General features: G+C 47.5%; 5 protein-coding genes across 24 annotated transcripts in view; 2 read left to right on the top strand and 3 right to left on the bottom strand.

The window, feature by feature from the left end:
* LOC120961640 (protein alan shepard) overlaps positions 1 to 428 on the bottom strand; it is a 195496-nt gene extending 195068 nt beyond the window's left edge. Inside the window, exon 1 of one of the 4 annotated variants that reach the window (XM_040385538.2) lies at positions 272 to 428. The gene's annotated coding sequence lies outside the window, so the exon portion shown is untranslated. The remainder of the gene's footprint in view (positions 1 to 271) is intronic. The other 3 variants (XM_040385535.2, XM_040385537.2, XM_040385542.2) reach the window with 3 other exon arrangements.
* A 786-nt stretch (positions 429 to 1214) lies between these two features.
* Positions 1215 to 12956, bottom strand: LOC120961054 (putative phospholipase B-like lamina ancestor). Of its 6 annotated transcripts, XM_049605814.1 has the most exons (6): positions 12891 to 12956; positions 10996 to 11525; positions 6152 to 6358; positions 3605 to 4314; positions 3226 to 3492; positions 1215 to 3154 (listed from the first exon to the last, which is right to left on the bottom strand). In XM_049605814.1, the coding sequence occupies exons 4-6, from the start codon at positions 3712 to 3714 to the stop codon at positions 1447 to 1449; spliced, it is 2085 nt and encodes a 694-aa protein (XP_049461771.1). In that variant the 5' UTR covers positions 3715 to 4314; positions 6152 to 6358; positions 10996 to 11525; positions 12891 to 12956; the 3' UTR covers positions 1215 to 1446. The 6 variants fall into 6 exon arrangements, with proteins under 6 accessions (XP_049461771.1, XP_040240576.2, XP_040240577.2 ...); XM_040384642.2 differs by lacking the exon at positions 12891 to 12956 and having other exon boundaries at positions 10996 to 11874; XM_040384643.2 differs by lacking the exons at positions 10996 to 11525; positions 12891 to 12956 and adding an exon at positions 7166 to 7510.
* Positions 12957 to 14264: 1308 nt separating this feature from the next.
* LOC120961056 (uncharacterized) lies at positions 14265 to 17629 on the top strand. 4 transcript variants are annotated; one of them, XM_040384650.2, is made up of 4 exons: positions 14265 to 14580; positions 16257 to 16710; positions 16782 to 17158; positions 17418 to 17629. In XM_040384650.2, exons 2-4 carry the CDS (start codon positions 16309 to 16311, stop codon positions 17599 to 17601), a joined length of 963 nt encoding a protein of 320 aa, XP_040240584.2. In that variant the 5' UTR covers positions 14265 to 14580; positions 16257 to 16308; the 3' UTR covers positions 17602 to 17629. The 4 variants fall into 4 exon arrangements, with proteins under 4 accessions (XP_040240584.2, XP_049461772.1, XP_040240583.2 ...); XM_049605815.1 differs by having other exon boundaries at positions 14385 to 14580; positions 16216 to 16710; XM_040384649.2 differs by lacking the exon at positions 14265 to 14580 and adding an exon at positions 14888 to 14956.
* Positions 17630 to 17655: 26 nt separating this feature from the next.
* Positions 17656 to 19155, bottom strand: LOC120961055 (methyltransferase-like protein). Of its 2 annotated transcripts, none has more exons than XM_040384648.2 (3): positions 18953 to 19155; positions 18130 to 18693; positions 17656 to 18068 (listed from the first exon to the last, which is right to left on the bottom strand). In XM_040384648.2, exons 1-3 carry the CDS (start codon positions 19069 to 19071, stop codon positions 17750 to 17752), a joined length of 1002 nt encoding a protein of 333 aa, XP_040240582.2. In that variant the 5' UTR covers positions 19072 to 19155; the 3' UTR covers positions 17656 to 17749. The 2 variants fall into 2 exon arrangements, with proteins under 2 accessions (XP_040240582.2, XP_040240581.2); XM_040384647.2 differs by having other exon boundaries at positions 18778 to 19085.
* A 452-nt stretch (positions 19156 to 19607) lies between these two features.
* Positions 19608 to 24106, top strand: part of LOC120961017 (formin-binding protein 1-like) — a 68812-nt gene continuing 64313 nt past the window's right edge. For 3 of the 8 annotated variants that reach the window (XM_040384561.2, XM_040384568.2, XM_040384569.2), the window contains exons 1-2: positions 19611 to 19785; positions 21235 to 22113. In XM_040384561.2, the coding sequence (XP_040240495.2) occupies positions 22063 to 22113 (51 nt within the window). In that variant the 5' untranslated portion in view covers positions 19611 to 19785; positions 21235 to 22062. Of the gene's footprint in view, positions 19786 to 20560; positions 20663 to 20898; positions 21056 to 21234; positions 22114 to 24106 lie in introns of those variants that run through there. The other 5 variants (XM_040384570.2, XM_040384567.2, XM_040384565.2 and 2 more) reach the window with 5 other exon arrangements.

The raw sequence follows: 24106 nt of genomic DNA on the forward strand, positions 1-24106 counted from the left end.
ATTAGAGCGAAGAAGGAAAAAAAAGCATAACGTCACTCGCACCTTCTACACACACAGACCCCTCTCTACACCTTGCACCGGTGTGTGTATGTGTGTCTGTCTTTCTCACTGTGTTGACTCGTTTTGGGAAAAAGGACAAATTAGATTTGCACAGCCGCTTGCAGCCCGGAGCATTTGGCCGGAATGTATGCAACTTGCAGTCACACGCCCGCACGCACGCACGAATCGAATCACCACGGATGTTTACCACTACCACCACAACACAACCTACCGCAGGCACGGCCAAATTCAGCAGACAGAATCGTTGTTCGGTGCTCTCTTCAACGTTATCGTTGTCGTCGGCTGTTTTGCTGCGGGGTTTTTGGTGACTTTTCTCCCTCCTCCGCTTCTACACACTCGCACACACACCGGCAGACAAACCCTGCGTCTGGCCAAAAACACCCGACCCGAACCCGACGTGCGACAGCGCGATGAAAGCTCGCGCGAGCTGTCACTTCGATCGGCTTTTTCGTGTTTTTGAATGCGCGCAGCGACGGTTAATGGGTTGTTCGTTGCATGGTTGGAATTATAACAAAAGGTTTATTCTATCTTTTAAGTAAAGTAAAACCCCCGATTAAGGAAAGCGGATGTGAAATGAAGTTTCAAAGCAATGAGAAACTATTCCGCAAATCTTTTACAACGTTTGTAACGGTTTTCGGAAGCTTCGAGCTTGGAGATTATTGTCCCAAAACATCGATAATTTGATAACAAATCTTAAGAAACAATTTCTCAGCACTACAGGATGCTCAAAAGAAGCATCAAATAGACAGATTTCCGATAAAATCGCTGCTGCGTCGGCGCAATTCCCATTCCGCTTTCCCATTGTGCAAGCAACATACTAGCGCCATCTATGCAAAGCTTTTCAATTTGAATTCAAAAGCTCTCACTTAAATGTAAACCCCAAAGAAAGCCGTTGGCAAAGTGATGTCTTTAATAAATTCGGATATTATGAGTCCTTTAAAAAAAACGATTGTTTGTTGTTTTTTTTCTTCTTTTCATTATTCCGTCATTCTATTTTTCTTTTGTTCTTTCGTTTCAAAATTGGTCTATAAAAAGTGTGTTTGCGTGTATGAACTAGCGCAATTGCCATCAACAGGAACAGCAGCTTGCGCAATTTGCTATCGCTTTAAGGGGCTTTCGTCTAACTACGGTTATAAAATTGCAGTTATGTTTTGTTTGGTTTTTTTTTTTTCACAGGAAAACTTTGTAAAAATCCATGATTTTAGTCAGATAGAAAGTTGATCTTTCTCAGGCTCGCTTTGGAAGACTTGAGTGATCTTGGCGTTATTGCACGAATAGTTATGACAGACGGAGGTGGTGTGTATTAACACAGGAGCAGTAGTGCTGCCCGTGTCAGTAGGAAAAACAATTGGTCTAAGTAAGTGAGGCGGCGGCACCGCATACGACTCATATCCACGCCCATTCCGGTGTGATGTGCTCAAAGTCCCACACATCCGGGTGGCCCTGGTGGCGCACTTCGAACGGCAGTATTCGGCTCCAATCGAACGGATGGGAAGCGACCGTGGCGGAGTCGCCGTGGCTCGCTGTCGCTGTCTTTTGATCGGTGGCGGTTGATTGATGTAGCTGTTCCGATTTCACGATGCTCCGTTTGGCCGCCTGGCCCGGGGTGCTGCGGGCCGGATCGTACAGGGGTCCCGAGTACGCCCGGAAGTGTACCGTACCGTCGGCCGTTTCGGTGTACATCTTCAGATCGATGTTGCCGAAGGCGGCCGGTTCATCCTGATCGAGATCGCCCCGGTAGGCGGACTGGCGGAAGAAGCGTGCCAGCGTCTCCAGGTCGGTAATGTTCTGCAGGATCTTCTCCATCGTGGAGGACGGACCGGTAGTGTTGGTTGCGTTCGCCGTAGCCTGCCCGATGTCGAGCGCTTCCCTGAAGTAGGGCACCCCGTTCGTTAGCCAGTACCCGTCGGACACGATCTTGTCGGTGATGTCTTCCGCGTGCAGCCGACCGGGCAGCTGATCCACCACCCAGAACATGCCCGATCCAAAGGTATGACCAACGCTGGGTTCCACCACCAGCTCTTCCCCGGCGACCGGTTCGGGTGCTTTTGGAATCGTCACCATCCGCACCTGACGGATCGCGGACAGATGCTCCTTAAAATCATCGTCCACGTAGTCTTCCATCCGCTTCGTTACAATGCGCTGATGTTCACCGTCCGCGACCACATCCTGTCCGCCCCCAGTGGCAATGTCATTGTCCTCCACTGACTGGTCCACCGCCGCCGATGCCGGGGAGGTTGCAAGCAGCTCCACCTCAGTCTCATTGCTTCCCACAAACCGTGACATATCGATCACCAGCCACTGCTTCACACCCGTCGACGGGTTGCGGGCAAAGTACCGCGCCCAGGACCGACCACTGTGCCCCAGCCGATTCGCTGCCATTACGCGCGGTGCCAGCGAAACCGAGCGCACTAAATCGATTTTGCGCCACAGATCCACGTGCTCGTTTTCCATCTTCACACCGGCCGCCACCAGCCGGTGCTGGCGGCGTCCACTGATCACGTAGAAATCGTCCAACGATGCCAGCACACCCGGATACCCGGTAAACACAATGTTCGTACCCGGCACGACGGCGCGATCCTCATCCTCCGCGGCCTGCGCGGAAACGACAGTCCGTGCCGTCTCCGCTGAGAGGTGATACCGCAGCGTGTACTTCTTCACCATGCGCAGCATCGACGAGTAGCTACCATCGGACGTGTGGCCGAGCAGCACCTTTGACTGTCCGTTCGGTTGCTGCAGCAGCTTGAGCAGCATAATTCCCTTTGCCGGTTCTGGCTTCAGGCCACTGTTTTCCATCAGAAAGTTGGTGTAGTAGATCTTCAGGTCGCGTATATCGACAGCGGCGTTCATTAGCAGAAAGTCCTGCTTAGGAATTTCGTAGTCCATGCGCGATCGCTTCACACCCTTCCGGAAGCCAATCTCGAGCCCATCCAGCTGATCGTAGAACAGCGCTATCTGGTACCAGTAGTAGTCGTGCTTGCCCTTCATATCGGCCATCTTCTTTACCGTGTCCACGTTCGTGGTGATCAAACCGCGCAACCAGTCGCAGAACTCTTCCGACTCTTCGTCCTTCGAGCAGACCGCATCGATCGTGCTGTGGAATTCAAAAATAATCAATCCGAACCTTCACTTGCAACTCTTATAAGCCAGAGTACGATCACTTACTTGGACCAGTGCATGTAGATGTTGTGCCACGTCAGTGCACCCTCCATGATGCCGGCCGCATACGCCTGCACCGTGTCCGTGTAGGTAGATTGAGATTCTAGCTCCAGCTGAGACCAACCGTTCGTTAGGATGCTGTCCCGGAAGCAGGCACGGACCGCACCTTTCGGCACCTGGTCGAGATCATTGCGCTGGCCCCAGAACTCTAGCCGATAGCCGGAGTTCCGTGCCCAGTAGGTGGTGGCACAGTACGTCCCGTCGTAGCTGGGACTGTTTGGGAAAGGAAGGAAACGAAACGAACAAAATCGTCAGTAAAGATCACACTCTGTTCTCTGCACTCGATCTTCCGCCTCTCTTACATAGACTGAACACCAGAACTTACCGCTCCATATCGGCGAGAAATAGAGCAGCGACTGCTAGCATCAGTGCACCGATGAGTATGTACGACCCTATACGGGTCTTATGCCAGGAAGCACCGACTACCTTCAACATGACGAGAGCCGTTTCCGTGCAGTAAGAAGGCACAAATGCAGCAGCAAATTTGGAATGTTTTGCGACGAATCACCTGATGCGCTATACACGCTCCCCAAATAACTACCGCAGATAAGCAGGAGCAGAGTGGAGACAGGAGAAGGATCTAACCAGTTGTAGAGGGTGTTTTAACCCAGATGGTCGGTGGCACACGGATCGATCTATGGCTTCCAGCAATAATTGAGGTCTGCAATAACGAGCGGCAGGACGGCAAACAGGTGCAGCAGAATGGTGGCAACGGCGTAGTAGCTGTAGCAGAACAGTTCCCCCAATCCACGGATTCCCGATGGTACACCGTTTGGGCAGACGGATGCCGGATGGGACGCCGCTGTTAGATGCCTTACACACTGGACTACTCTCATTGGAAAGTCGGTTGAACGGTGGTAGATTTCGTGTGAGCGTCCCCTTAGGACGTTGCCGGGCTGATGCGCTGAATCTTCCTTAAGGCCACTACTACTACTTCTTCTTCGTACAGTTCCTAGTAGATCACCAATCAACGGAATAGCACCATACCACACACTCTGGCTGGTGCTGGCGGAATGAGACGACAAATGGAGCACTCTGGAGGGAGAGAACAAAATAAATGACTTTAATTTTACTTCACTTGGTACTGGTTTCAAGTACTGAGATTTTGTTAGTGAATTAGTGAATAACGAGCTCCTAATCAGGCTGCGCCACACAAGCCTTAATACTTCCGTCACAAACAGCGTACTGAGCGCGATTTGGCAAAACAACAGGCGATCACAACACCTCACGATCAATTTGCCTGCGATTATTCCCACCCTCTTCTCATCTGCTTCACACCTTCCGGTTTCCATTTCATCTGATCGCGAACGCAAACGTCGATTGCGCGACAGCCCCGCGGGGTTTTTGGCATTTAATGTGACGAAAGCTGCCGAAGCGTGACGCGCTGCCACCACCATCACCACCGGGGACGATGGCCATGCATGGATGGGGGTCGAATTCCACGGGGTTTGCCATCAAAGGCCCTCCCGGCGTGTTGCAAAAGCGCTTCAGCAGAGCGGCATCAGTTACTCCGTATACTCGCATCGACTGGAAAAGAGGACGAGCGCGAGCGTTGTCTGCGATAGCACGATGATAATTGAACAGTAGTACGGTGGTGGGGGTTAGAGCTACTACTATCCATCGTAACGGTGTCAAATCGTGCGGGATGAGTAAATACCGTCGCTTAGTACATTGAAGGCGTTATCGGTAGTCTATCTTGCACAGGCGGAAAGTTTGATTAAGAGGACCCGTGTATTGAAGGTGCTAAATGTCGATCCGGAAACAGCATGACGGTATGTCGTACTGCAGATAAAGAGACAAACAATGATTCATACAGGACCAGCAAGAGATAGAGAGAGCGGAAGAGAGGAGGTTGATTTGAACAATATTCGCTAATTATGAGTCATGTGGGATTCACCCAACCTACGAAACTTACGGTAATCAGTGGTGGAGAAGAGCTTGATCCTACAAGATCATACAAGATAAGAATCATACTGCTAAACAGTTGTCGTTTATCAGCAGTCAGGTTGCATTTGCACTGCTACCTCGTGAATCATTTCACATCAAACTCTGAGGAAACAGACAATAGCCTTGTTGTTGTCAAAAGCTTGTCAAAGTGCCAACATTTCCCTCACCATCGGCTGTGCCGGGTGGACGGGTAGAGGTTACGAATGTGGTTCACATGCGGACAAAGTTCCACCAGCGTATCTGTTTAGTGTCGTTCATTTCCCTATCGATCGGCGTCCGTCCATTTGCTTGTCTGCGTCGTGTATATCTACCGCGCAAAATCAGGGGTAAACGATCTCGTGCCATCAATCAAAATGGATCGCTCAGATCGTAGGTGTCATTTACCGGTTTGTCTGTCATTTTCTTTTTTCTACCCGTTAGAGAACCAGTTAGTGATCGTACCGCACTACTGGAAATAGATCGCACGTGGACGGCACGCCAACTGGCTGTGATCGAACGGGGTAAAACTACCTAAAGCCACGTGCGTCACGATGCCTCTACCAAGGACGATCTTAACGAGGTGTTCGGTAAACGTTTGCAACAATCTGCCTCATTTTCATTGCAACGATCGCATCCGTGCCGTGTTATCAGTTCCGTTTCGCAGTAGTACACCACCCCACCAGACATGCAATCGAACCTCTTCTTCTTCTTCCTACAACCTACCCTGCCCTCCCACAAACCTTCAGACACGTTGAGCGCAGCTGTACATGCGAAGGTTGCCCCCGACAGTGGAGCGCGCGTGCACAAAAAGGCACACAAAAAAGAGCAGACAACAGGCTTGCTAAACACAGTGCTGCAATGATATCAAACAGTGTAAGATAGTGTGAAGTGAGGTTGTGAACGTAGGTGTACTGGAGGAGTATTTTTTTATGGATGTTACTACTACCTGCTACCGGAACTGCTGGTACAACTCCGGGGATGGTAGGTGCTGTAGCTGCTGCTGCTGCTCTGCCGCTCCGGACAACAACTCCTCTGTTCGGGCGCGAACTTCGGCTCGATCTGCTGGCGGCACCGGGAACTCACGTGCGGTTGCAGACGTGTCAACCCATTGGAATGAGGCGGTTGGGTCGCTGTTGCCGTACACTGTGGAGCCCTGTGGAGAAGCGCGGTCGTAAAGACACATCGTTGGAGAAGAGTGAGGCATGAGCAAATGTATGGAGAGATGGTGATATGCTTAAAAAAGAATGTCTTATTGTAATGGGGTCGTTGTATTTGGAGCGATCTCAGAATTTTGCACACTTCAGACGTTTGGAGATCGAGTGTGTAAGTCTGTTACTAAGAGACAACTGTTGCCCCAAGAATGAGCCGGTTTTGCAAGAGACCATTCCGTGCCCTAATGTTTGTCTTGCCTGGTAAACACCGACCCAGCAAACGAACGATACGGATTTAACCTCTTGGAACCTTGGATTGCCCACGCCCAAGTGGTTGAACACGCTCAACCAAATGATACGGACTACGGCAAGCAGCAGCTCGTGAAGATTATTCGAGTAAACAGACCAAAAAAAAAACGACCGGCGTCGTCGTCCAGCAAAAGTACACAAAAGCCGGATTTCTCCACTCAGACGAGCGTTTCGCGTTTTCTGTGGAAAGAGGTATTGTTTTGGCGTTAGCAAAACTGCCAATTTAACAGAAAAGATCGTCGCGTGTCACCCGCGTCTTGCAGAAGATATTCGATCACCACAGATCACGTTGGAGGTCCCGGAGGGAACGTTGTTTGTTTATTTTATCACGATCATGTGCCCGTTGTTGGCAGTCGAGTCGATCGAGTTCTGTGACCCTGGAGGGTCGCGCAAAGGGAAGAACGGCGACAGAAACTTGAGCGACTCAGCTGGATTGTGTTAGGGGACGGTTAGCATTTACTGCAAGCAAAACAATTCACCATTTTTAAGAGCCAACAAACCTGCACTTGCGTACCAGACGATCGTCTGTGCAGCGTTTGGAGCCGACGATCAGTTGCTAGCGATGAACCGTTAGTAGAGTTGAAGACTTTTCCCATGAATTTGTTAAACAAACAAATAAATGGGAAATTTTGCAAAAATAGATCACCGGCGCGCGCGTGAACGATTGCCCAAGATGACCTATTTCACGCGCAAAGTCAAGACCGTCAAGATACTTGGTGCTGATACGATCACTTAGCACGAAACGAGTAAATAATGGTAGTCACATATTCGCATTCGGCTGACGACACACGCGTAGTTTGTTTTGCGCACAGCACGCGTAAATACTGCTGAAATGTTCACGCCACTCTCACCAGTTGATATCACATCCAGTTTGCTCCTGTTGCTTCCTAACTTCCTAACAAACGCGGCAATCTGCCAGACATATCACTTTTGCAAAATACTGCCTTTTTCTCTTATACTAAATAAGGAACTTTGGAAGGAATTATGTACGTTTGCTGCTAAGGTAACGACTCTTTACACGTCTTCAGAAATGTTCCATGCCTTTTGCAACGCTCTGAAACGGCTTTCCCTGAACTCGTTGGCTGAAGCTATTTCCCTGCTAGACACGGTTGCCGCTAGCAGTCAAGAACTTCCTGCACCGACAGCGGAACGATTTCAACTGTGCGATGGCGACGTAGTAAATCGCACCGCAAGCACCAGCGTAATCATCAGCGCATTCGACGACCCATTATGGCGACTACGGGGAAGCTGTAAAGCTGCAGGCGGCCAGGTACGGCCTCCCTCGCCACTGCTTACATCGACCGTTCGTATGTCTAAATTTAAACAAAAACAATCCCCGCGAACGAACATCATCATGCCCGCCCATTGCCGAAAAGTCCGAACCACCGCCACCACATAGTATGATCGTAGTGATCGTGTACAAACACACCCTAGCGTCCACAGGAATTCAACCATTTCTCGAGACCACCAACAACGGTTGGTGGTTCGCGGTGAAAAGTGAAAATTAATTCGTTCTTTCTTTTACTCCGAAAGAGAGAGAGAGCGAGTATTTCTACAGCTGGTTCGTCAATTTCCCAAGAATTCCAATCGCGTACGGCTAAAGTCGATCCATGACCTCAATGGATTGGAATTAATAAAAAGGTTCCGGTACCACAGCGTTTTTCGTGGAAAAACAAGGGTGGAAATCCGGGCAGCCAGGATCGCGGCACAGCGGGAACGTTTCATTCATGAATGCACACAGCATGGTTCTGGCAGGGGGTTTAAAGATCGCGTACAGTTCGCGCGGGCAATGGGCAAACACGGAAGTATATTCGGGCGCGTGTTTAGCGCGATTTGGGTAGTAGCTTGCTAGTACACCACGCGACTTATACACGAGGCGGGCGCTAGTGGCGGAATTAATCCGAGGTCCGAGGTCAACGGAAATGGCTGCCAAAACACGAGCAAAGGAGCACACGACCGAAGCGAGTCGGTTTGGAAGATGGAAACAGAGTTCAAATGGAAATGCGTTGTAAATCACTCCAGCTAATGGAATTTGATGAACTTCTCCTTCCCCAATCTAACTACACAATTACTTAAACCTACCTCAATGCGGTGTAATTTGTATCATTAAAAATCACAATTTTGTTGAATCGAATAGTTTAAAAACACACATCAACCAAACAAAGAGCCTACTTTGATATGCTACATCCCAAAGTAATTCCTCTACAGCTCACTAAATCAAAAAGTATAATCTCTTATCTGACAGTTGACATTCTCCAGGCCACGTGCTCTCTCCAGAACATCTCGTTCCCTGGCAACGTGGTTAGTGACAAATGCGCCTCAACTTTCCATTTTTCACCGACACCGCTTCAGTATCTAACGCTTACCCTGACATCTCTACTAAGCACGAGTAGTACACCGAGACACAGCAGATAAGTGATCGTTCAAACAAGATCACTTTCAATGTCAGTGTAAATACGTAATCTATTCCCCTCCGGTGGAAGCTAACATCTTTCCGCCGGGCGTTTGTTGCTAGTGTTGTTGTTGTTGTTGTTGACAGGATCGTCAACCGTTTGACGTGTTTACTATGCCTCCCTGGAGCCATCACGGGCAAAAAGGAAGGGGGGGGGGGGGGGAGGATGAATTATTCAGCAATGGAAACTACCACAATTAACATGTCCGCCGTACCACCTCGCGATCGTCGGTCCGCAAATGTCTGACGAAACATTCGGCGCCTCGGTTCGGCACTGTTTGCGCTGCGTTAGCGCAACGTGATCAGTAGATGTGACGTGACGACTTGCCAGTGGATTAAACCCGGCGTTGACTGTTTCGATTTGTGTGCTTGATCGATCGTATTAAAAAAATAAAACATGGTGGCGCTCAGAAGGGATTGATTGAACGATCGTTTAAATGGTTTAATTGAAAGTGGAGGGACGGGGCATTTCTTTTGCGTTCTGGGCGCAAACCTTTTTTCAGTACGCTTTATTCTCTTATGCAAGATCAGGGAATTGGAATAGCCAATCAAGTGTTAGGAAACTCATTGATTTTAATTGATGTTAAGTTGTCTGAAAAATATTCTTCTTTGCTTATGAAACCATGTGTGCATGTAGCCGTATATATCGCTTGAGTTATCTTAATACATGGATTTTAGCCTAACATCATAACCAGATAATTGTAAAATGTAAAAAAAAAACATTTCAACGATATTCTTTCATTAAATTCACATTGGTCATTGGATTTGATTATCAATTGACAATGAGATTTTATGGATTCAATGAGAATATATTGAAGTGAGTAGAGAAATCCTTTATTTCTGAGTTATTAATATTCAAAGCAGAAATGTTATAGCGCTTATTTGCGAAGGCAACTAAGACGTGAACCGAACCTCATCCGGGATAGTAGAAGATATCAAGTCTTCCATTTAGACCACCGCTCCGAGATCACCACTACACTCAAAACCATGCAGTAAATATATTTCGAGAAAGGTAGATTATTAGCACCTAATTGCCCATTGCCATAAGGCAGTACCTCTTATCTCGCTACAGGGGTTCGTCGAAAAAGTAACACCAACGCTGATAACAGCAAAAAGGTGCCACACAAAATGCAGCAGACGGCTCAGAAAGAATACTTCGATTTTATGACGTGGATTTCATTTCATTTCATTTCGATTGGCAGCACGTGGAGAATGTTTAGGCCGATGGTGCTCATGTTTCAAAGTTACATACAACACCAAGATAAACGTATGTGTGCGTGCGTGTGTTTGTGTTGGTTTGTATGTGTCTGTCGGCGTTTCATTAGCGTAGCACGTTCTGGCAAACGCGAGGACTTTCCGGAATATTCAGTAAACGGGATTAATATCCAATGTTCTAATCAACAATTAATATTAAGAAAATTGACATTAAATTAACCAAAACCAAAATCACTTTACTTAACATTTCAAGCACAGTTGTAAGGATTCATTATTTGGTGCAGTTTCCACATCTATATCTATGCTCAATGCTGCATACAACACACACATTTGGCGGGGAGGGATCAATTTACGACGAAAAGGCAGAGCAAGAATATATGCGTGCAGTCTTTAAGAGTTATTTTTGTAGTTGTGTGTTAAGCGGAAAGGTTCCCACCATGTGGGAACGAAGCTGATAATCGCCGAACCGAGCTCTTTCTCGCTTAGGTCGATCTGAGCACACTTTGCGTATGGGAGTCTGTTTCGTGGTATGAATTGGGGACATTTTGATTGATTATTCCCAACAGTTTGAACAGTTTGCTTCCGTTGCGATTAGGATTTCACATGGAATGTCCACGAGAGTATCTATTTAAAACTATCTTACAAATCTACTGATATACTTACCAGTGTAATCGCAATAAGGAACGTGGCGCTTAGATTCAGTGCAAGTCGGCTACGGCTATGGCCAACGATCACAATTGTGCTTGAGATATCAGGCACTTCTTCTGCAGGAGATCCGATTGACGAGCGGCCTGAACCGGGCCAGCAGGGTCTGCAGGAAGCGACTGCTTTCGCTCTATAAGGCAATCTGAAGGCCCCCACCTGGGACGACGAAAGACACTTCAGCTTCAGGTACCACTTTCTCCGAGATGTTTCCCACACACTTTCTTCGCGTGTCGTCGCTCTGGTCGGATCGGATTTGGAAAGGTAGCTGCTAGCAACACACACTTACAAAACCAGTAACACTTCTGGACTACCTTCGCTCGCTTACGGCGATTATGCAAACGCAGCAGTAGCAGTAGCACGGGTCAAATTTTTCGGCGTTGAGCGATTTCGAGAGCACGTTACTTCACGCCACCACCCACCGAAAGGAACGACAGCGGAAACTGATATAACTTGCTGTGTTTTATGGGATCCTTCCGATTGACACGACACTACCGACAGAGAACGGTCGTTAAACGGGGGATATATTAAACAATAAACTACACAACAATAACACACACAAAAAACAATACGTAAGGTAAACCGAAGGTAATATATAGCAACTACGGATACACCCCGTGGGACTACATTTGTAACAGTCGAGGGAGTTTGGAGCTGCTTTCGCGTGATTTGTCGCGCAGAGGCAGGTTTTGGTTTGTTCGAGGTGATTTTGGGTAAATTTGGCTAGCAAAAAAGGAAAACTGCACGCACGATTAACACGATGTGTGTGTGCGCACGGGTTTCTGTCACGCGCGTGTGTCTTGCACAAGGTTAGGAAGAACAGTGACGGGCACGGGCCCATTCGCTATCTTCGCTCGTTTGATCCCACACGTTCGTTACATGGGGTTAGTACGCACACACGCACACAACAGCAACAACAAATGTGCGGGGTTCGGGTTGTGTGAGTCAGCGTGTGCATTTCGTGTTCGTGTGTGCGGACGTGCGGTAGCGCATGAGAGGTTGCCTTGGGCAAGTGAGGCCCATGCTATGTCACCCACCAATGGAAAGAAGCATGAAGTTAAGGAAAAAGTTGGGAAACTTAGCAAAAATTGATGGAAAACTGTATTTACTTTAAAAATTTGTCAAAACATTGTAATATAAATACCGATTTTGTCATGTTTTTGAACCACCAAGAATAATAAATCACTTCTGAATTAAAAAACGACATTAATTTTTTTTCAATTTTATACATTTTTTATGAAAAAGACCATCTATTTTTCACCGTCGTTTCAATTCTGGATTCTGCTAATCAACTCTGAAATGTCTCAGACACGTTCAAGTAAGTAAGAAGATCATGAAAGAGCATGATCGAATAAAAGATCATCATTTTCAAGACCTTCATTTTTTGTTTGCTTTACCTAATCAATCTAATTTTTCCAAACTCACAAAACTATTCACAAAAACGCAAGAAAAATCTTATTCCTTAAAATCTGATGTACAATAAAAATCAAATATTTAACAAATAAATAAAATCAAGAACAACACTGTGCAGACTATGTCGACCGGTGTCGACATTCATACTGCGAGCGATGCGCAAGGTTTGTAGAGTATTCGGTTGCTATGGAGATTGTATTGGCTGGTTATACACCTCTTGTATTGCGCCGTTTGGTGGATGTAGTTCCAGAAACTTGGAATTTATGTTTTGCTTTGAATTCAAAACGAGCAACATTCCAACATTCAGCACACGAACAAAATCCATTTGTATCCGCGTGATTTTGTTAAACATTTCCTCATTTACACTTCATAGCTATGTTCACTTTGTAGGCAATATCGACAGAGCACTCCAGACCAACGACCATTTGTCGACTTCTACTTACGTTATTTTGCACTGCAACTCTGCCAGAGCTTCACTACACTTCCAGCTAGCTGCACTTCTTCACTACACTTTGCAAACCTATTTGAAGGAACCAATTTGTAGCTCATTATCAACTGGTCCCTGTTTTCGCTACTGTCGGCTACCCGGTATTGACACAGCTGTAAAAAAAACTGGTGAAGCATCGGAGCATTCAGGCGAAGAGTGACGTTATGGCGGTATTGAATTTGTACAGCCGTTTTTCATCGATTGACAAATTCTTGTTGCTCTGACGTCCTTAGCGGCTAGACAAAACATCATCGTATTTTGCTTTGGCACATTGGCATACACACAATTAGCTTCCTTGTGTTCGTTTGATGGATTAGCTTGTTTTTCCTTCAACTCATCCATGATGGTCTCTCGCAAACTTTTGAAGTGTCTCTTCTTAAAGAGTCATTCTTCTTCTAATTCGAGTTTAAAGGCATTTATTTTTGTTCTAGGGAAATCAAGTTTCTAAGCTTGGGGGAGACACCGGGTCCGCACGAGAATCGAACTACGCTGAACCTCTACACAACGGCCCGCGCGCATACCGTTAGACCATCAGGCGACTCACATTTCAGGCCATTAAATCTACATGTTGTTTAATCCAAAACAATAATTTTTCCAAGAAATAGCTGTCATGGATTAAATCAAATCCAACGCAAACATCCAAAGACCGCTCCGTCCACAAATTGCTCGCTGATAGTAACAATTTGCTCGAACCAAAACAAACAAATCATCCGACCAATAACATCCGACCAAGTATGCTTGCTTCCCAAACAAGCCCCCCTATGTACATGCACAGTGCCCAACAGCAAGCAAGACAGGCGCAACATAGAAACAGCTCGGCCCCCTTTTTTTCTGCACTAGCTGGACAAACGGCGGGAACCTTAGGCAGCACGCGAAATTCAATTGACACAGCAATTGAGTCTGATTGCGCATCAATGATAGTGTCCATCATCAAGCGAGCCTCCGAGCAGGCGGTGGATCGCCAGCTTCCGCGAGTGAGACGCGGACGGATGGATGGATGGATGTGTTTGGACGTTAGCCGCCACTCACGCCAGCCAACCCTTTACCAACCCCCCCGGGTCCAGTTCGAATCGAATGCCAACGTCCCGTTGCCAATCGCACGTACGGTAGAGCATGAGATATCGCCAGCGAACGAACTCTCTGTTGCTGCGAGGAAATCCTTCATTTGTGTGTTAGAGATTGGGTTTGTACATATGTTGCTTGTGTTTTGTTTTCTACGACAACAATAATTGAGCAGTGACGTATTTATCAGCGTGCTCCAGCATTCCAAGCATTTTCTCGCGGCCCAGGACATGCGCAGCAACGGCACGACTTTCCACGTGAACCGAAGGTCACACCGTTGCCGGCCGGTTCCATCTCCAACAGGCTGTCCGCTTCCACTTCGTCCGCTCCGTCCGTCCGTCCGTCCAGGGTGGTGTTCTCCCACTGAACAAGCCCAAACAAAACGTCTCAGGTCAACCACCATTCCAGACAGCAGGCGACGATGTCTCAGACGGTGTCTGCGTACGGTTCGTGACGGTTGAGCACAGTAGCCGTTGGACGGTTTCGGTGAGCGGTCAAACATCCACGCTTCCAGGTTGTGCTTTGCAAATACGAGCTTCGCTTGCTCAGATTGTGTGTCCTGTGTTATCATCGGTGCGGTGCAGGTGAGCATGTAGCGTACGAATGGATACATTGCACGGCCCTTTGCTGCGTGATTACGCCAGTGCATACGCTGTTCGGTGCCGAGATGCAACGTAGGCTGTCGGATGTGTGCGTATTGCGTCAATCAAGGTTGCGCGAATAAATAGAAATTTAGCATCAGCTTGGGCGCCCGGCGGATTATTATAGCAAACGATGAGAAGAGACAGTAGCGCGCAAAGTGTAGCGCAATATTTACCGTTTTGTTGTGATAAAATTGTACATTTTATTGTGATAAAATTGTACAGCTCGTGTTATTTCGAGACATTGCATTTGATTGCATCATTATATAATGCGCGGTGCAGTGACCAACGTTGACGCTCAACGATTAAGGGCAAAAAGGTTAATATCCAAAAATCGATCCACAACGCCCACCCATTCGGTTGGTTTCTTTTGGGTATGATTTAAAAATAGAAACGAGTCATAAACAGCACCAAAATTCTTCCTTTAACCACTGAAAAGCTTTGTCAAAATCGATCCCAACAAAAATCTACTCAAGGAAAGGGCATTTGATGAGTTTAATAATAAATCAGAAACTGTGATTGTCGTATACAATTTGTATGAAGTTTGTTTAGGGAAATATAAGTGAGTCATCAATATTAATCACATAAAAGAAAAAAACATACCAACAAACTGATCAACTCGAAAATGTTGGCACAAATGGACCTACTTTCTAAATATGTTTTAAGATGTAAAGATTCTTTTGATTTTCTTGAAGAACATGATATAGAAGCTTAAAAATTCATATGATTTTCCCTCTTGTTAAAGAAATTCCAGTTAGCGGTATAGCGGAGTCAATTACTTAATCAGAATAGATATTGTATCGGTTCTGGAACCAGGACAGGTTTGCGATCCCTTAAACAAACGACTTAAACAGGTCTAGATACAGTTCCTGTATCGGAATAAGGTAAATCAATCAGCTCCAGAAACAGTGTAGAATGGGGATCATGTCCCAGGATCTGTATGAGTTCTCGGACCGGTATAGGTTCAAGATTAGTTCTGAGATCAATATGAGTGTGGGGTCAGATCCTTACGGGTTTTGGGTCAGATCGTTGTAGATTCAGGACAAATTCTAAGACTTTTAAGAGTTTGGGATCAGTTCTAGGACTACTAAGGGTTCCGAATCAGTTTCTCTTGACGTGTTCCCAGGATTTAAGTGGCACTAGTGGTATTGCTTTGACTTGCAAACACATATTTTCACCCTAGAATTATATCGCGAAATTAGCCCTTTAATCCCCCGAAATTATATTGCACCATAGCTAAATTAACAAGTATTTTTCAAATACGTGACTCGTAATAGCCGATTTAAAAAAAAAAATCGACGAACTAAAATTTCCATCAGAAACTTATCTAGATCTAATCTACACAGAGACACACTCACACATATCTAATGATCGAAGGCTACAAGTTCTGAGAAGCCATTTTGTACAGATTTCTGTTACTGCTTAAAATTCATCTTCGTTTCCTCTGACAATTTCAACAAGCTGAGCTTATTTTATTGTTTTGACTATTTATTAATTTAGAAATTAACGAAAGGAAAACGAAGACGCTTGTTGAGTGTATAAAGTACGCAAACTAATACGGTGACACATTGCCCAAAGCACACTAGATTGATTCTGCATCGGCTGTTCCTTCCTTGCAGCATTGGTACCTTCGATCCATTCGGAAACCTACACATCCACCTTTACCACAGAATGGCGGAACAAGCAAAGAAAGAGATGAAACACATCCTCGAGCTGTCGAAAGCGGAACGGCGCCTGTTCCTCCACTCCTTCGACACGCTCATGTCCGACTGTGACGGAGTGCTGTGGAACTTTACCGGCCCCATTCCGGGCGTGGACAAAGCGCTGCAGCTGCTGCGGACCGACGGCAAGAAGCTGGCCTTCATCTCCAACAACGGCATGCGCACGATGGAGGAGTACCAGAAGAAGTTCCACTCGCTCGGCATCGACGCACTGGAGGAGGAGATCGTCCATCCGGCGTTGACGACGGTGCACTATCTGAAGTCGATCCGGATGCGCGATGCGGTCTACTGCATCGGGACGGAAGTGTTTAAGGACTATCTGCGCAAGGCCGGCTTCAAAGTGCTGGACGGGGTAAGGGAAAAACGGAATGCAAAAAGCTCTCCCACTCGTAGTAACCGTTTGTCTGCCCCACCCACGTTTAGCCCAAGGAACGGTTCCCGGATAGCCGCGAGGCAAATCAGGTGCGCGTGTACAGCGATTACTTTGAGCAGCACGGCCCGAAGGTCGGTGCCGTGGTGGTCGATATCGACGTCAACCTGTCGCTACAGCACCTGATGAAGGCAAAGTGCTACCTGGAGCGGGATCCGAACTGTGTGTTCATTGCCGGCGCGACCGACTACATCATACCGCTCGATTCCAGCATGGACGTGATAGGGCCGGGCTACTTTATCGACATACTCGAGCGCAGTACCGGCCGGAAGGCACTCATCCTGGGCAAACCGGGCAAGGCGCTGGCGCAGGTAGTGCTCGAGCAGTTCCAAATTACCGAACCGAAGCGCGTCCTGTTCGTTGGTGATATGTAAGTATTAAGTATTTCCGTCTCGTGGTGCACTTAATTACGCTGTCTGGCTTGATAACCGACCCAGCCTCCCAGCACTGCGCATCGCACGATCAATCACTGATAACGGCGTCTCGCTTAAGACAAACGTTTAATTTCCGGGAGTGTGGCTCGTGTCATCGGCGAGAGATTGATAAGCGGAGCCACTCACGCCACGTAAACCGTAAGAAAAGGGAGACGCTTTAACTTACCTTATTGTTGCCTTGCCGATGTTTTGCAGGATGCCACAGGACATGGGTTTCGGGACAGAGTGCGGCTTCCAGAAGCTGCTCATGCTGAGCGGTGGCACACCGAAGGACGCCCTGCTCGCCCAAACCGATCCGAACCAGCTGCCCAACTATTACGCCGACAGCTTTGCCGACTTTATCGAGCTGTACAATGAAACCATGCACGTCGAGGAATAGTAGGCGCGCGGTCTTTGACCCACGCTATCAGGCAAATCACATGTTATATCGTCATTGTTTTGTGTGTAAATCCTAAGCTGTATTTAACTTTTAAACAAACCCACCAATAAAAATAACAAAAGAGAACAGACAAGCAAATTGCGTTATCCTAGTTGCCGGTTGGTTTGCGGAATTTGACCTGCACCCACACGCGGTACATTTTGACCATCTTGCCCCGGTTCACCTGCAGCCGGCGGTCGACGATGTTCTGCTCCTCGACTAATCCGGCGCTCGTGAACAGCGTTCGCAGATCTTCCTGGGTGAAAAAGTACACCAGCGTACCGTCGCCGCGGACGTAAAAGTTGTCCTTCAGGCATTTGCCGGGTTTGAACCGTAGCTGGGCGAGATCGTAACGACCGTAGTCGCGCAGCATTACCATTCCGCCTGGTTTGAGGTAGCGTGCGATTTGATTCACCACGTGCTGCATGCTGCAAGAGGAGAAAACGTCCTTCAGAAACAAGATAGATCGTTGCTGCGCTTCCCCCTTACCGTTCCGGATCGATGGCGGATAGTACGAATATTAGCACCACGATGTCGATACTGTTCTCCGCGAACGGCACATCCCACCGGTCGGCCGTTGCATCCAGCACAAACGCTTTGCACCGGTTCGTATCATACTCCGGGCTCTGGCACATGATGTCGATCGCTTGCCGCGAGAAGTCGCTCGCATAGATCATCAAATTCTTCTCCTCGCTGTACTTTAGGATGGGAAAGACAGTGTTCCCCACACCACATCCGATCTCAAATATCGTTCTCCTCCTTTCACTCTCCTGCGACACTTCCTCCGAACTTTTAACGGGCTCTCCGTCGGGCAGTACACGCTCCGGGACGGTCGTCGTTCCCTTCGCCGGCGCCAGCTCGGGAAACTCCGTAAACAGCCAGTGACGATCCTTGAAGAACCGGTTCTGATGGATGCCATAGAAACGGTCCCAATTCTGATCGGCTTCCGTCTCCAACCGTGTCACCTCCGCGTCGGACAGCTTGACGGATGAGTTTTTCTTCACCCCCTCCAGGGCGGCATTTTCCTGCTCCTCGTCCCACTGCACGTTATCCCTGTGAGAAAGAAAGGGAAAAGGACTGTTGTGTGAATCGACGACGTAGCAACTTACTTCGATCAACTTCACCCCCGTAACGAACCACGTGTTGAAGCGGTACACCTGTGCAGGATCGCGCAGGAAACGCGTCCCCCCGCCGGCGGGCTTTTTGCGGTACCGCGTGTATTCGTAGTCGCAGTAGTGACGGGTTCCGGCGCGCTGCACCGCACAGGCAGCACGGTGCCGAGCTAGAATGACGGAGGAATGCAATAGCCTACCAAGCGTTGTGCTGGAAAACATCGTCGCCGGCCGACAGGAACCGGTTGCCAAACTGTGGCCGTACGCTGGGCTGCTCCGATTGGTCCGTGGGAATTGGTTCTTCCGTGGTTTCGGTCATCGGAAGAACAGGGAGGGATTTTATCGGCCTAAAAATGGACTTTAGCGGTGTGTTTCAATATTTACACACGTTTTGTTTATGTTGCAACTGCCATGATCTACAGATGTGCTGTCATTTTGCGTTTATGACATGTAGTTAGAGGCTTTCATTGGAATTTACCAAAATAGCATGAAATAAATGCAAAAAAGACATAGAATATAGTTTAACTATTTTTCTGTTGATGTAAATTTTTTTTTTTATGTTTTCAACATGCACAACCACAATGAACACTAAAAAATATATATATAATTTTAATTTCGTACATTCTGCACAGGCGGCCACTGTGCATTTTCGAACACGAACGGTTAATACGCACACACCTTCACAACCGTTATTCCTGTCTCGCTCTCTACATCGCTCACTCGATCTCCTTCTGTCCTACAGGGCTTTAGGTAATCCGCGGGGGTGAAGGGAGACAACTCACAGCAGCAAAAGAGAGACGACAAATCATCCGATGGCTGCCGAGTCCCCTGCTCTTTCTAGCCGATGGATTTAGACGCGCTGCTCGGTGTGAGCGCAGCTTGCCCAGCAGCACAGTAGCACGCACACAGTTTCAGACGCCTTTTTCAAAAACTTCGCGAACCTTAAACTGTGTGGATGTGCGTCGTCCGTGCTCTCGAGAGTTTTTGAGCTAAAAGCCTTGCAATTTGCTTCTGAAAAAGGGATTAACTGCAGGTAAATCCTATACAGTGGTGGTTAACTGTGGAGTGTGTGTATTGTTTTCGAGGTGGAAAATTCCATTCGCTGCAGCGGTGGGTCAGGAACAAGCTGTGAAGCCTTCTCACTGTGGTGCTGTGTTGTGCTGGGTAGAAGAAAAAGTGTAGAAAGAAGACACTTCGCTTCGTTGCCTCTTAACCTTACACGGCGTGTGCCGTTGTGTGTGCGCGTGTGTGTCTTTTATTTTTATGTCTTATTGTCCCTGTTTGTGGAACTAATTATTCTGCTTTAACAACGATGTTTCGCACATTTTTATCAACAATTTATCAACAATGTCAAACGTGTAGCTCTGATGCTGACGGGCTTACGGCAACACGGGTGTGTCCGCGGGTGCTGCTGTGTGAGTAAAGTGTCTAGTGTCGCTAGCTTACCGCCACCCCTGGCTCCTTCTCCTTCACGGAGCCCGCGTGTCGCCGCGTAAGGGCCTTGTTATCAAGCAACATTTTGTGTTGGACCGTTGTTTTCAACCCCTCCCGATCACGATTGCAACGTTTAACTTGGGCGGTGTGTGTATCTCGGGGCCCCGTGTAAACACAGTTGCTCACCACTTGTTCGATTTGTCCCCGCGATACGGGTGCGAGATGAATCATCCGCTGCTGGAATTCTGCGCGCAGTGCAGTTGTGAATCAGCGGAAGGAAATAGCTGAGAGTGTTTGTTCGTTTCGTTGCAGTATCTTACTAGCTGCAGTGATAAAGAATTGGTGCAAGTGCAGAGACGTCCGCTGCCAGCTGCATTCCGCAGGGACACGTGAACCTCGTGAAGAAACGTAAAGGCAAAACGTGTAAACGTGTACCCCGCGCTGTGTGCAGAGAGTGGAGGAGAAGGTGGCAGTAGGTGAGCGTTGTCGCGCGTGTATGTGTGTGTGTTTTGAGAAGGACGAATCGTGTAATTAAACGCACATACACATATACAACCCCACCAGTACGACATTCAAAGAAATGAAAGGTTTTTGTGGATTTTTTTTTAAATATTTCAAAGAACAAATTGTAGACAGTAATAAGCCAGGAACTAAAGTTATGTGCAATGTGTGTTAGAAGCAGCTTTGCCTGAAAACCTGCAGCCAACTGAAGAAAACCTGTTCCCAGTGTTCAGAACGAAAACGGTTCAGAGCAGCGTCACTGTGTGCGCGGCGCGCCTTCGTTCTAGAAAAGTCGTTACTATGGCAACGGTGTAAAAATGCATTTTCCAATGCTCACCCACAACTAACTGCTGCTACTAAACGTTATGGTAAATTAGCTTACCATTCAACGAACGACAAGTGGATATCTTATCATTAGCCGTGACCGGTTTTTGTTTTCTTTCTTCTGTGGAAAGAGGAAATTACCACAAATTTGTGTCTGTGTGTGTACACACACACACACACACTCACGGTAAATGTTTTTAAATTCCCTTCTTCCCTTTTGCAGCTCCACCGATAGACGGCAACACATCACCACCATCCATACATACACACCTTATCGAAGGGTGCCTTTGGTCCCTTTTTTCCGGTTTCTCCGGCAGCAGTACCGTGTGTGTGTCTGTGTCTCTGTGTACGTGCGTGTGTTGCTGTGTGCATGTTTTTAGCGGTGTGCGCGACTGTGTGTGTGTGCGCTTTGTCCCCAAATGGTGGTGTGAATATTGAGAAGTACGTCTGATAAGAAAGCTTTTGAAGTTGACGAAGAAAAAAGAGCTCAAGTGGTGCGTGTGCTTGTGTGCATGTTTATGTTCGAGCGGGTTTGCTGTGTATGAGGGTTTGGCTAAAGGAAAAGCGGGAAGGAAGCCTTCTGTGCAGGAGGGCAGGGTGTTCTGTTTCGCCCAATGTGTTGTAGTTCATGATTGTTGTGGGTAGTGTTGTTTTCCGAAATTCATGTGCGACTAGTGTGCCGTGTCGTGATTTTGGGGGCAGTTGCTATGGTGATCACTATAGGTGGTGAAAAGCTGTGTACCGTCGTCAAGCAAAGGGGGAGTGTAATTTTTAAGTGAGCTGCGGTCGGAGAGTAAAACAAACATACCGAGCGCGTACAGTTTCGTCCTGTTTTCCTGCGGGTGCGCAACGACTTACAGCCAACGGACGGGTGGGAAAGACCGCCGCGAACACGGAATACGTTTTGAATCAGCAGCAGGGAAGAAGCGTTTGGCATCTGTTTGAAATAATCGACTAACCGAGGCGCGGGGTTAGTTTAGCCGTGAACAGTAGCAGTACCAGCGTAACCAAGCGAAGCACCGGGAAAACAGCGTTCACTATCTTAGCAAACATGGCTGCACAGGAGATGGACAACAGCACGACGTGGGGCAAGGAGTTATGGGTAAGTTGTGGCTTTACTACTTTATGATATCCATTAACAAGGTTTGAGAGTGAATTCAGGTCTTTTCCTATAGTCAAACTGATTTTCAGCATGTTTTAAGCCAACCAAAAGAGTCTGATCAAATCATCTTTTAAATGTAACAAGCAATCGTACCCATAAAGCATAACTAGATTTGGAGATCAAAACTTCATTTTTTTATAATTAAATAGGAATGATTAATTCAATCTTTTCTTGCTCACTTAATTATACATGACCTTGACGTTCAACAGACATCACCACACCCCATCGAGGGCAAAAAGATTCGTTCCAACAACACGTTAGCAAAAATATATACTTCTGCTATTACGATTCCCTGCCCTGGCAAGCAACGCGAGACAGCAAGACAGTTTTGCGAATAAATCAAACCAACACTCCACACTGCGCTCCATGCACAATCTTCCTAACCTCTGATACGCATCTGCAACGGTGACTAACACCGTCGATTGCGACGCAAATTGCAACCCGCCACACACACACACACACACGCGCGGTGCATCGTGCAGTGGAATCCAGTTCCACCCGTCGACCTGTCAAACCTTTGCTGGCTGATAGAATTAACCAAAAAAACGTTTTAAACACATTATGATCCGATGCATCCATCGCCCGTATCTTGCTTCTTGCCCTCAAATTATCCTGTTTTAGACACAAAATATGTTTTTGTCCTTATGTGTGTGTGTGTGTGTCGCTTGCTCTCTCTTTCTGTAGCATAAAACGAGCACAACAACAACAACAACAACAGCAAAACATAGCAGCCACGAAGGGAATGGAATGCAAATACGTCCCAACGGCCGCCGCATGGGCTTTTTCGTTTGCCACAAGCGCACCTGTAATAACCTGATTCCGGGCGAACGGCGGCGTTGGTTGCCCGGTGCGGAAGGTTGGTTGGTGCACTTGCGACACACAAACTCACATGGAAACAACAACAAAAAATGTTGCGGCTTTTGTCTGTCGAGCCCCATACACACACACACACACACACATACACCCGTGACAGGTTCACACACAAGTGGCTCTCTATTCGTCGTTTCGCGAGTGTGCAGCGCAGCAGCGCGTGTTATGCTCTGGCGTTTTGCGGCAATTCACACACACACACACACACACACACACACACACACACACACACACACACACACACACACACACACACACACACACACACACACACACACACACACACACAGACACACACACACACACAGACACTTTGGTTGCATCTGGGTGGAGCGATAGTGTGTTGTCAACGGCCATCACCATCACTACCACACGCACACTAAGTTGTTTTTAGCGCAGCATCCCCGTCTAAACACGGAGCACCGCGGAGTGCAAGGTGTGCCGGTGCGGAATCGCAACCTTCTCGAAAGAAACCCACCCCAAAGGCATGTAAGGGGCAACGCGGGCTGGGGGGGAAGGGGGTGAAGAACTTGTTTAATACTTCCTTTCTGCCAACGTGTCCATCGCTGGCGCTTGGCTGCCTTGTGTAAATCGCTCTTCATCTTGCGCACCACAGCGCAACTACGCGCAAAAAAACCCACGGGCGCAATAATGTTGGCGGTACTTGCCTTAAACCTGTGGGCACGGCTTTTCTTTTGTAAAACAATAAATAAACATATTATTGAAGTCGCAACGGAATGGAAGTTGGGGGTTGATGTTGTGTGGGTTCGGAATTTATTGGTTTGGCGGAATGGGTAGAAGAAATGCTTGAATGCACGCCAGGCAGTGAAGGGAGGTGTGGTGGTAAACAAAGTGTAGTGAAACCTTTCCATGCACAGTTCCGGACGTTTACTGTGTGTTTGTGTGCTTATTATGCGACAATTCTTTCGTCGCTCTCCCCTCCATGTCCATTTCCAACTGGACTTGTGTGCACGTTGTGTAGGCGGCTGGTGACATACTACAACCCTACAAAAGGCGACGGAAGCATAAAGGGGGGCGAGCAAAAACATGCTACGAACCCCGC

Source organism: Anopheles coluzzii, chromosome 2, assembly GCF_943734685.1.
Source record: "Anopheles coluzzii chromosome 2, AcolN3, whole genome shotgun sequence".
NCBI lineage: Eukaryota > Metazoa > Arthropoda > Insecta > Diptera > Culicidae > Anopheles > Anopheles coluzzii.